We start from the raw sequence: 12,607 nt of genomic DNA on the forward strand, positions 1-12,607 counted from the left end.
TGGGGGCACTACCTGCAGCCTCTGAACCAGTACTGCCCCCTCTGTTTTCCCCTAGGTGGGGAGGACAGAAAGCAGAAGGACAGACAGACTGAAAACCAGCCAATAGGAAAGCTGAGACTGGGCTCATGAAACAGTCCGACCAGTCTATTCAGTGGTCCTACCAGTCTATCCACTGGACTGCAACATCAGCATCACCTGGGACCTTGTCAGAAATGCAAGTTCTCAGATCTTACCTGATACCTACTGAATCAGAAACTGGGATCCGTGGTTTAATAACCATTCCAGGTGAGGATGATACCTGCTCTGTGGTGGGAAGGTGGGGGCTGTGGAGAAGTGATTATAGAGTGCATTGAAGCACAGGCTCAGAGAAACACTTCTTCAAATCCAGACTCTGCCGGTGGATGTTTTAGATGTCTTATCGTGGGATTGTGGGCAGGTCGCTTTTGTAATTGAATAGATATTTATTGATAACCTACTGTTCACTATTAAGGCCCTGGAGCCTCAGTGCTGGGAGAAAACTATGGCAATAGCCAATATCTTTCCGCAGATTAACTCATTTTCCTTACTAGAGACTTTTTAGGTCTGATTCCATCAGTTCCTGAATCTGGTTAAGTGAGGCACAGATGGACAGAGAACCTTGCCCCATGACTGGTCAGAGGCAGCGCTGGGGGTTTCACCATAGTATGTGCCCAAGGCCGGGCACTGGGCCCAGGGATAGGCTGACCTGTGGCTCATTAAGGAAATGGACAACATGCAGGGCAGAGGCACAGTGCTGGCAGGTTGCGATGCCTGTGATGAACACGAAAGAAAGTAGAGAAGGAGGCAGAACACACTGGGGTAGCGGAAGGGACTTTTAAAAGGATGGTCTGGCAAAGTGACCTGTGAGCAGAGACCCCTCTAAGGCAGCTTAGAGGAATTCTTAGTACGTAGGTGTGGTTTGAATATGTCACAAAAACATGCCAGTAAAGCACAACAGGAGGCTTCCCAGGTGGCTCAGTCATTAAAGAATCTGCCTGTAATGCAGGAGACCCTGGGTTTGATCCCTGGGTCTGGAAGATCCCCTGGAGAAGGAAATGGCAACCCACTCCAGTATTCTTGCCTGGGAAATCCCAAGGACAGAGGAGCCTGGCGGGCTACGATCCATGGGATCACAAAAAGAGTCGGCCATGACTTAGCGACTAAATAACAACAACAAAGCATAGAAGATGCTGAATAAATGGAAACTGCTATTATTTGGAGAAGTGAGTTCAAATCCTAACTGGCTTGGTGGCTCACTAGCTGTCTGTCCCATGTCCGGAGTAAGTAACCCCATCCCTTTGAACTGCAGTTTCCACAGCTATAAAATAGCCGTGTGACCTCTGGAGATGACCCCCCTGTGGGTCAGAGAACAGGGGGCGCAGTGAGGACGCTCCTTCCTTCAGCCCCCACCAGCTTCCCTCCAGCCCTTCAGCAGCTCCTTGCTGGGGCAGTTGGTTCCCTGGTCCAAGCTGCCCAGGAGTCCTTGCTGTTTTTATTTTTATTGTTCTGGCTCTACAGCTGAGGCCTCTAACTCCAAATGGCTCCTCTTGCCCAGAAAAATAGGTCGTTGGCAGCTCCGGCCTCCTGACAGGCCCCACACAAAGGCGGCTGGCGGGCCTGCCTGCTGACGCCAGCCCAGGGTGATGGGAAACGAGGAGCAGAGCCCGCAGGGCTGGCGCCCAGCAAAGCTGGGTCCCTGCAGGCTCCTGCATGCTCTGGCAGAGTGACCCTGGTCCAGTCGCTTTCTGTCCCTGGCCTTGCTTCCTCACCTCTGAGGACACGGTGGAATTTCTAAGGCTTTGACAAGACAATCCCTGTAAACGGGCCTGGCACACACAGAGGAGCCGTCACCCTACCGGCCGCGACAAATTTCACAAATGCTCCCACCACAGCAGCTTCACGTTTGTGCCACCACCAACCCCTTGACCAGGGTGGACCTTGTTATTCCTGTTTCACTGATGAACAGACTGCTGCTGCTGCAGACTGAGGCTAAAAAAAAAAATTTTTCCCCCAAGTTACATGAGTCAAATAGGCAGAGTCTTGGCTTCAAGACCCTGACCCTCCTCTCCTCGTACTCTTTCACATCTTCTTTACACCAACGCTGGACAACAGGAGAGGCACATGGTCTGACCTCTGGCTGCTGAGTGGAGAACACACAGGGTGGGAGATGGCAGAGGACTGGACCTGAGCGGTGGAAGGAAGGGGCTGAGTGCTTGGGCTCTGGATGTGGAGGCATGGGCCAGTGGGGGATGTGCTGACGTGTTATACTAGGGACTTACAGAGTCAAGGACCAAAGGCTGATGGAGCTGCCTCTGGCTCCATCTCACACCTTTCAGGTCTTTGCCCAAATATCACCTGTTTGAGGCCTCCCCTGATGCCCTCCCCTCTCATCATCAGTCCTGCTTCATTTACCCCTGTAGCCTGTCCCCCCTCTGACAGACTAGCTATTTTACAGACTGACTTGCTTGTCCCCACAAGACTGTTAGCTCCTTGGGGTGAGGTTCTTGTCTATTTTTCTCAATTGCTGCATCCCTAGTGCCCAGCCTAGTGCCTAGCACATAGCAGACACTTAATAAACATGGATGGGTGTGTGAATGAATGGGAAAGGGGCAAAGCCATTTTGACTTTAATCTGGGGCAGCCCAGGATGCCTCCCATGGAAGGGGTTGATTCACCTCAATTATCTGACCTCAGGCAAATTGTCCCTGTACTTCAGTATGTATCCAGATGCCCACTGGTCTCAGTGATCTCCCAGCCCTGGCAGTTGGCCAAGGGTGATTTTTATGTAGATGCTGATTCAGGAGAACAAGGCCCAGACCCCCTCCTGATGAAGAAGGGAGGCTGTTGGGAAGCCCTGCTGGGTGCCCTGGCCGAAGGTGCTACATAAATAGCAGCTGGTTCCATTATTATCCTTCCCTAATCCGCAGGTTCCTAATCCCAGGCAGGTCTGTGTGTATGTGTGCAATGAACAGCAGAGCCTTCTGGAAGCCCAGGCCAGGAGGCTGCCTCATCTCTGACCTTCAGCAGCAGCCCCTGCCCCGACTCCCACCCAGATAGATTCGGGTGATGGATTTACCCAGGAGCCCCACTGGTCACCTTCATGGTTTCAGTCAGATGTGGCCTTGAACAGTTGGAGACTCCCTACCCTCACCTCAGATACTAGGAGGACCCCAGAACATCTCCGTGATTCCACACTCTCCTCCCTCCAGCCCACTCTCCACTTGTAGCCACAGTGGCCTTTTAAACACATAAATCAGACCATGGCGCTCCCCTGCTTAACAGTGCCAATTATTTCTTCCCTGCAGAATAAATGCAGGTGCTTTACCAAGGCCTGCGAGGTCACCCATTTGGACCAGTCTCCCCCATCCTTTGCTCACTCCCCTCCAGCCAAGCTAGCCCCTGGGCCTTTATATGTGCTGGTCCCTCTTCCTGGAACAACAAATCCCCCACCCCTCACCTTGCTGCCCTTTTTTTGTGATTCAGCTCCCAGTCTCAGGAGGACTTACCGTTATCCAAATCAGCGCACCCTTCTCACTGTGTAAGCTCGACCTTCTGTTGTTCATTAATTATTTCTGCTTGTCTACTTATCTGTCTCCCCACTAGAATGTAAATTCTTCATAGACAGGGATATGGCGTGGGTCCCTGCTGCATTTCCTGCCCAAAGAAAATCCCCTTACACTTCACATACTGCCCAGAACCCTGTAGGTTCCTGAGGACTGCTGTCAAATGCATGACTTATTTATCAAATGCCATGTGGCAGTTTTTAAATGTTGTACAAATACCAACTCATCTAATCCTCACTCCAGCCTTTTTAGGTTGATACTCCTGTTGGCTCAGGAAACGGAGCCACAGAAATCAGGTATTTTCTCAAGTCTACACAGCTCAAAAGAGGTGGCTGGCAGGATTTGAACCGAGGCAGCACTCTGCCTGCCTCCTTGTCTTAGCACCACGTCAAGACCAGGCATTTAACAGGGAGGCTGGGGTAGGGTCGGGGAGGGATGAGGGTGTCACTGTACAAAGATCTTTAACCTGGGAATCAGAAAGTCAAACTTTGTTTCTATCCCAGGTCTTGCTGTGTGACATTGGGCAAGTCCATACCCTCTCTGGGCTTCAATTTTTCCTCAGTTTATAGGACTGGCCCTTCTCCCACCTTGCTTCATATCATACTAAAGGCTTTTTGAAACCAAACTGGTTATTGTTTATTTACAATTAGAGGGTCTTTGACTCCATTCCCTCCCCCAGTCTGGAGCCTTCTTTGGCCTGGTGATCACAGCATTCTCACCCCCATCCCTGACCTGAGTGCTATTGGGGATACAGCTTTCCCTCAAAGAAGGGGACAGAAAGAGGAATTGAGAGAGGGAAAACGGCTGCTTTTTTCTCACCAGCAGGCTCTGTCCTGCCTCCAGGCCTCTGGCTCCTGCTCTCCTCCCATCCCTTCATCTTCCTCACCCCCTGCCATCTTCCTGGCCTTCAAGTTCCCCTGGCCTCGCACCTCTTCCTGGCCCCTCCCCATCCCTGAAGCAGCCATCCTTGACAGAGAGGCACCTCCTTGACAGACAGGCACCTGGCGGGGAGAGCCCACCTCCCTAGAGAGGCTCGGACTCTTCCCCCCGGTTTCCTGGCCACAGCCCCCCTTCAGCTCCCTCTCCTCCCCGCGCCGCTTTTCCAGGCGGTACTGAAGTCCTTCCTACACACACGCTATTTTTGTACCATCACTCTCTCCTTCCTGCCCCCTTCCCCCTACCTTCACTTACTTCCTGCTTTTTCCTTCACCTCGGCCCAGATCTGAAAGGATAGGGGCCCTTCTGGCCCTCACCCACCCCGAGAGGGGCTTTGGCTCTGGGGCCCGGGGACAGGGCCGCAGAGGAGGGGCGAAAGGCAGACTTCCCCCTCCTCCACTCCCCGCGCTTCGGAGCCGCCTCCAGCCTCCCGGGGCGGGAAGCTGGGACTGGCAGCGGCCAGAGTCCGGAGGTGAGGGGAGGCCGGCCGCAACTTCCCCAGTCCACCTTAAGAGGACGATGTAGCCGGCCTGCGGCTCTGACCTTAGAAAAACAAGTTTGCGCAAAGTGGAGCGAGGGGCCCGGCCTCGGGGCAGCCCCGGCGACGCTTCCACTGTCTCGCAGCTCTCGTCCGCCGGGCGGCGCAGGTCCGAGCCCGGCTGGCTGAGGGAGGGGGCGAGGGGGAGGCGGTTCGGGGCCGGGGCCACCGCGCGGGCGTCTGAACTGGCACATTGTCGGAGCCCGAGCTCGTCCAGTCCCGAGCCGAGCGAGGCGCCGGCGGCCGGGGCCACAGCCCGGGCCCGGGCGGGGATGAAGGGGTGCCCGGGCCTTGCGCACCGCCCTCTCTCGCTCCCTCCCTCCCCGGGGCGCTCAGCTGGCGGGCGCTCGGCGGAGGTGCCCGCGGGGCCCGAGCCCCGCAGCCTCCAGCGGGGCCGGCGGGAGGAGGGGAAGGGAAGGAGGGCGGGGGACCCTGCCCAGACTGCGGGCCGGAGGAAGCGAGCCGCGGCGCCGCGAGGAGCCCGGGTTGGGCAGGTGGGCAGCGGCGGGGGCGGCCGGGCCCGCTGCCCCTCGCCCTGCCCTCGCGGTCCTCCCTCTCCCGCTCTGTCTCGATCTGCGCGCCGCCTCGCTCACTCCGCGCGCGCTCTCTCTTTCTCCTCAGCTCTCGCCTCTCTGTGTCTCTGGCTCTCTGCCTGGCTCCCTTGGGTCTGTTTCCCTCTCCTGCCGGCTCTCTCGGGCTGTCCCTGGCTTCGTTTCTCGCGCGCTTGGGGTCTCTCCCCTTCTCCGTCTCTTGATCTCTCCGGGGTGGCGGGGCTCGGGGGAGGGGTGTTCCTCCGAAAACCGCGGCGCTCACGGCGCCTCCTAAGCCGCTCCAGGCGCCCGTTCCAGGGAGGGGGGAAGCCCGGCCGGGAGGAGAGGTGGGGGGAAAGGGGGGAGCCTTAGTCATTTCCCCGCTCCAGCCCGCGCCCGCCCGAGCGCGCACTCACGGCCGCTCTCCCTCCTCGCTCCGCAGCCGCGGCCCATGGAGCCAGCCCGCCCGGCCCCCGGCCGCCTCAGGCCGCTGCTCTGCCTGCTGCTCGCCGCGTCCAGCGCCTGGACAGGTAAGCACCCGCACCGCCCACCGCTGCCGTCCCCAAATTTCCGGCCCAGGCCTCTCAGCCGGCCACTCGGAGCCACTCGGCTAATGTCTAGCAGTAGTAGGGGGAGAGGTGCCTGTAACCAGGGTTACAGATGAGGAAACTGAGGCCCAGAGAGGGACAGCGACTTGCCCAAGGTCACACAGCCAAGGATGGAACCCAGTCTTTCTGGACTCTGACTGTGCGCCACTATGCCGGCCATCAGAACAGACCCAGAAGAGCTGGCTCACTGGTCCCTGCCCAATCTGATGGGGGAGGCAGGCTGTCAGTGGCTTTCAGAGCAAGGCGCCCTGGCTCCTCTGGAATCTCTCTCCCAGGTCTTATGTTTTCCATATGTTTGACTTCAGGGTCTGAGAGAAGGGGATAGGGGCAGAGATCCTTCCTGTACTGGCCAGGATGGAACAGAAACAGGCTATGACAATTGGGGAAGAGTGAGCTCTCCCTCTGGTGCGCAGAGTAAAACAGTGTTAGTATGGGGGAAAGAGAAAGGGAGGCCAGGGTAACTCTGGGGTGAGCGGCTGCGATCTGCAGATGCCGATGTGGAAACACAGCGGATTATCCCTGTGGTTGCCAAAGCCTCTGGGTGGATGGTCGTGCTCCTGGCTGCTCTGTGGCCCCCCTCCTTCCTCCCACCTTCCCCAGGTTTCCAGGCAGCTCGCTGCTGCTCAGGTGCTCAGTGGGGCTGTTACCTGTGGCTCTGAGCATGTCTTTTTGTTGGCCTACATCAAACACCTGGCTGTCTCCAGCAGGCGGGCTCTGAAGGCTACCGTGTGTTCGCCAAAGGGTGAGGTCACCATTCAGGAGCCCTGCTTCTTAAAGGGGTTTTGCAGCACCCTGAGTCTCCTGGGAGGGTGTGGAGGGCAGAGAAACTGTGTTAAAGGAGTTGTTGGGGGGAGAATGGGATTTTGTTTCTGGCTGCTTGAAGCCGTGTTGTCAGCAGAGGGGGTCTCTGCACCTCCCTCTCTTGAGGGAGGGAGGTAAAGATGAGCTCAGTACCCACCTCCCCCCTCCTTCTGCATTTGCCTAGAGACTGGTAACCATCTGATAGCGGTGAGAAAGGGAGAACTAGCAAAGAGTGGGTGGAGGGAGAGATGGGGGTGGACAGCAGCTTCTTTCTGCCCCACTGTTTGAGCCCCCAGAACCCACGCAGGCACCCCCACACATCCCCACCCCCACCCCCAGTATTTCAATTACAGTTGGGCCCTTGCTGGGCAAGAGGAAGCCCTAATAGATTTCATGTCTCTCTGATGAGCCAGTGGTGTCTCCGATCTACTCCTTCCCGCCTGAGCTGACCATTTACACCCAGTGAAAGTCTGAGGCCCTGCCCTGCCCTCCTTCCTGGCCTGGGATGCACGAGATTCTCTCACAAGTTCCCTGAAGCAGGGAACTGGGCCCAAGTTAATTTCTAATGTCTGTTTGAGACCCTTCTCTAACCAGGACCCTGTGGTTCCATCCCTGGGAAATTCAGGGTGATGCTGATTAACAAGTGGGCAGCTGCCTTTCCCAAGGCTGCCTTGGGAGCACCAACACCCTTCTCGTGAGGAAATTCTCCCACTTTTGCTATAAAAACAATCTATAAAATGGTAAAGATTAGGCTGTAAAACTTCCGTTCCAATCCATTCAGCATCAATAGCCTGAAAAAGTGGGAGCAGCAGAGAGGCCAAGATTAACTTTGAAATAAATAAATCTTAGGAGGGAAGAATACATTTCTTGGTTGAGGGTGGTGGGGAAGGGGTGTCACTCCCAGAGCTCAAGCTTCTCAGCATCCTTCACTCGGTTCTAAGGAGTCCTGGTCACCCTTGGCCCTGGCATGGAATTCATCTGGTTTGGCTGAAGAATGGGGCTTCAGACCCTTCCCTCGGGTCTCCAGGCATGGATTTTATGACAAAGCAGAAGAGAGGCAGGGCAGAAGAGCAGGAAGGTAGAAGGAGGCAGTTGTCCAATTTTCTAAGAAAATGGATTTGTTTGAGTGAGGAACTCAAATGTCAGGCTTGGGAAGGCATCTTTGGATTGAATGACTGCTAGTGTCTCCGGCAGAACTGTCGGCCTAGGAGGTGTCACATGACTGCTATGGTTTCACATGATCACTGTTTGGAGGGGGCTGCTCATGTGAATTATCTTGGATAGGGGAGACAGGGAAGAAGTTTCTAAAGACTGCCTTCAGCACAAATGTTGCCAAAGAGAAGTTCTGAAAAGAGGCCAGTGAAGTCACCAACTTGTGTTCTTGGAGCCAGTGTTTCCTCAAACAACTTCACCAAGGGAGATTCTGAGGTGGCACGAAGGGCAAGGGGCCTGGACTGGGGGCACCTGAGAAGCTGGACTCTGCAGTGGCAGCAGCAGTGCCTGACACCAAGGCTGCAGGCTCCTCACTTGGCCCCTCCGGGTCTGAGGACCTCTGGGACCCCTGCTGGACAGACTTTAGATAAACTCCCATTCGCTCCTTGCTCTGATTTGGAGAAGGCCAGGCCAAAGTGGGTGTTGGGCTTTGGGGGACAGCTGAGCGCTCTGGTGAACCTCTCACCCTTCGGAAGAGGGTAGCATGCTGGTGATTCCTCTGTACTTTCCTAAGTGGTGAAGTTCAACTCACTTCCTCTTTCACAAGAAGAAAAAACGGGCGGGGTGCCTTGGCCCCAAAGAGTTTGTGGAAGGTCCTTTAAGGTCTTGGTGTTCTCTGGGTACTTTCTTGCCATTAATTACTCCTTTCCCAACCCCGTGGAAACTCATGGTGTGATTCATTCCTTTACTTGCCATCATTTAGCATGTATGAAGTCCTAATGAGATCCTCGTGTTGAGAGAAGGGAGGAGAACCAGCATTCCTTGAATGTTGCCTGTATTCCTGGCTGAATCCTAAGTAGTGCCTTATCTGCCAAGTGATCTGCTATCTTATCAGTCAGCAAAGCAAAGCAAAGCGTGAGTTGGCTATTATCCCCATTTTGCAGATGAGAAAAATAGAGTCCAGACTAGGGAAGTAACTTGCCCAAGGGGTAAGTGGTAGGCAGCTTGGATTTTGAATCTTGACCTTATGGCTGGGTAGCCTTAGAGGGGAGACGTTTGATGACTTAATCAAGGGTACTTTCCAATGGTGTGAGAGGGTCCCCCTATCCAGCTCAGATAGAGGTTTGTGAAAGGGTTCCTTCTGGGGCAGAAGTTTTTAACTGAGCCACAGTTGTTTCTCTGAAAGTGCCCTGAGGATGGGAACACTGGCAGCCCCTTGGCCCTCCTAAATGACAGCTCATGGAGCAGTGTGGCTCCTGTCAGAGCCCCCGATCTGGGCTGCTGAGCTCTGGAGCCCCTAGAGCTGGAATCTTCCTCCCTGCATCTTCCTGGTGCCCTTTGCGACAGATGGAGAGGGGGTGTGTGAGAGGAAGGCAGTCTAAAACTGTTGTATGAATCCCACACGCATTCGCTCACTGCTTCCAATGGCTCCGTGCGACAGATTATTTTCTTATTTGTAGTCCTGAACTGATGGAAGGTGCCCCCCCACCCCCGCCTCTTTTTAATGCGTTCAGATTTCTGGTCTGTCAACACAATTCTGATCATGTCACTCTCCTGCTCAAAACTGTTGAGTGGGTCCAAGTTTTCTTTAAAAAAAATAAAGCAAAACCTACAACAGGGTCTGGGCTCCCTCCCTGACAGGCCCTATTTCTAAGCCACATGTTTTCCAAAGAGCTGACCTGTTGAGATGCTGCTAGATGGCCAGACTTCCACCCTGCAGCCAGAGATTTCCTGGCAGCTCAAGTGTATCAGCACCTGAGAGGCCCTGAGATGGCCTCCACTTGTAGAAGCCCCAGCTGGACCCTTTTCACTCCAGGGTTCCCCAGACATACGAATAAGAGGCATTGGGTTTGTTTAATGGCCATTAACACAGGGCCTAACCCAGTTTGGTAAATGTGTGTCTGTGTGAGTTGCTTAGTCGTGTTCGACTCTTTGTGACCCTGTGGATAATAGCTCACCAGGCTCCTCTCTGTCCATGGTATTCTCCAGGCAAGAATACTGGAGTGGGTTGCCATTCCCTTCTCCAAGGGATCTTCTCAACTGAGGGATCAAACCCAGGACTTCCGCATTGCAGGCGTACTTTACCAAAGTTTGTTTAATGCCTTTGTACAAATCCACAGCCTCAGCTGAACTTTCTCATCTCTATGCCTTTGCTTATGCCGTTCCTGCCGCCCGAGATGCCGTTTCCTATATGTCCCTATCATTACATGTCCGAACCTACTCAGCCTTGCCTTTGTGCTGCCTGTTGTTCCATGGATGTCTTCCTCCTCTGAACCCTCACCCCAGGATTTATCGGAGGCTACTTATTACTTTTCCTTTTTTTTTTTTTTTATTACATATTAGTGCATGTTTAACTCTGGTGGGCATAGTGGTTCTGCACTGTAGCCTCTCCACGCACAGGCACAGCCTAACCTACTTGGACAATTTATTGAGCCCAGTGGTTCAGTTTCCTCATCTGTAAAGTGGAGATGACATCAACAACTGTATTGCAGGGACTAAGTTAGCCCTCGTTTCATGCTTGAAGCTGTGCCTGGCATGCAGTACGTACTTAGTACCAGCTTACCACACGTTACATTCAGTCGTCATCGTTTCGTTCTGTTTGGGTTTCCTCATCTATGGGAGCGGGACTGATGTTGGTAAAGCACCCTGCAAAAGTCCTTGCGCACAGAGCAGAGGCGCTCACAAAACAAGAGCTGTCGCGAGTGAACACGAGCATCACGTTTTTTCCTGTGGCTTTTCTGCAGTCAGGGAAGACAAGTTGAGCAGAGACTGGCTGGTGTGACTGAATAGTTCCTGGGACTCAGCACCCGCCGTGGGCACAGACTGCCTCTAGGTGTCTCTGTCTCGATCCACAGGGCTGGAATTGTGGATTCCCAGACCTGGAAAGCCGGAGGAGGCCTGTGAGAGCTGCCTTCAGTCAGCACCTCTTTGTGCAACCAAGAAAACTGCAGCCCTGAGAGAGGCCAGGGCTGGCTGGACTCACCCAGCAGATCCCTGGCAAGGCTTGCGTGGCACACCAAGCCCCCCTGTCATTCAGGCCAAGGCTCTTTAAAACCAAGCTGGGTTGGAAGTTTCCATCACTAAAGCTAGACATCTGACAGGATGCCACATTCCATGGAAAATACCAAAGTGATAATAATGGGAACCATCATTCCCGCCCTTTACTGGGCTCAGCACTTGGCGCGTAAGGTCCCAGTGGTACGTACAGTTACCCTGGGTGATGTGCATGGTTGTCATCAAATCCATCTGACCAGTGAGGAAACTAGGTTCAGAGAGGCAGAGCCACTTGCTCGAGGCCACACAGTAAGTGTTAAGAGTCAAGATGACCACAGCACCTATGATACTCACTCGCTCGGCGTCCCTCCACCCTGCCCGGCAGAGCGACTGGGACACAGGGTTGCTGCTCTCCTGCCCTCTTGGCGCTCCTTGCATATTTTTGTCAGTCAGTCCATCCCTCTGGGAGGCAGAGACAGCAGCTGTTCCCAAGATGTGTTTCCATCCCATACCGAAGAAGGAAACATCTATTTTCACAGCTGAAACTGCTTTCCTGTTAACTTGGGTGTTCCTGGGACAGGTCTTTTGATGGCGCCCTCCACAGGGTGGATTTTCCCTGCCAGGCCCTAAGTCCAGGGAGATGCAAAACAGCTGAGGTGGAAGTTGGCGGTTATACAGAATTGGTTCTTTGTGTCTGGAAGATTTCCTGGCACATCCGATTGGGGGCACAGAGTGTGAGATGGCTGCAGGTTAAGCCAGGAGCTGGGGGAGATCAGGTGTGTGGCCCAGGGGGAGATCAGAAGCCAGGAGTGAGAGGCTAGCCTGCCGGCGGGAGGGCCGGAGCGTGTGGGTGACGATGCCAGTCTGTGGCGTCCTTCAGAAGTGGCAGCCCAGACCAGAAGCAAGTCACGTACGGTGTGCTCGGGCACTAGCTGAGCTGGGGCTCTCTGCTGCCTCTTCCTTATCTTTTTATTTTAGAAAATTTCAAACATTTGTGAGATGAGGAATGGTGTGAGGAACCTCAGCTTCGACACCCATCTGCCACTCATGTTTCACCTGCCCTGCGTTTTTCTGGGAAAAGCGGGAGGACGGAGGATGGGTAAAGACTGCTAGACATGAGGCATCATTTCATCCATCGATACTTGAACATGTGCCATTGTCTAATCCTTATAATGAGCCAACATGTATGAAGTCCTCATCCTCCTTTTACAGATAAGGAAACTGAGGATCCCCAAAGCTAAGGTGGGCTCCTCCAAAGGTCACGTGGCCAGTGAGAGTTAAAAAGCTAAATCCAAGCCTCGGTTTACTCTTAATCACTTTTCTGTCCTTATTATGGTCATTTTAATTGTAAATATCCATTCAACAAATATTTTTGAGCGTCTATGCGCCAGGGGTGGCTCTAGGTGCTAGGAATACAATAGCAGACAGACAAAAACACCTGCTCTGATGGAGCTGACATTCCAGTGAG

General features: G+C 54.0%; 1 protein-coding gene across 8 annotated transcripts in view; it reads left to right on the top strand.

The window, feature by feature from the left end:
• The first annotated feature begins 4,793 nt into the window (after positions 1-4,793).
• SIRPA (signal regulatory protein alpha) overlaps positions 4,794-12,607 on the top strand; it is a 44,220-nt gene continuing 36,406 nt past the window's right edge. For 2 of the 8 annotated variants that reach the window (XM_027559268.1, XM_027559271.1), the window contains exons 1-2: positions 4,794-4,988; positions 6,027-6,114. In XM_027559268.1, coding sequence (XP_027415069.1) covers positions 6,036-6,114 — 79 coding nt within the window. In that variant the 5' untranslated portion in view covers positions 4,794-4,988; positions 6,027-6,035. Of the gene's footprint in view, positions 5,164-5,245; positions 5,411-5,444; positions 5,720-6,026; positions 6,115-12,607 lie in introns of those variants that run through there. The other 6 variants (XM_027559269.1, XM_027559266.1, XM_027559264.1 and 3 more) reach the window with 6 other exon arrangements.

The sequence above is a fragment of the Bos indicus x Bos taurus genome, chromosome 13 (genome assembly GCF_003369695.1).
Source record: "Bos indicus x Bos taurus breed Angus x Brahman F1 hybrid chromosome 13, Bos_hybrid_MaternalHap_v2.0, whole genome shotgun sequence".
NCBI classification, from domain to species: Eukaryota; Metazoa; Chordata; class Mammalia; order Artiodactyla; family Bovidae; genus Bos; species Bos indicus x Bos taurus.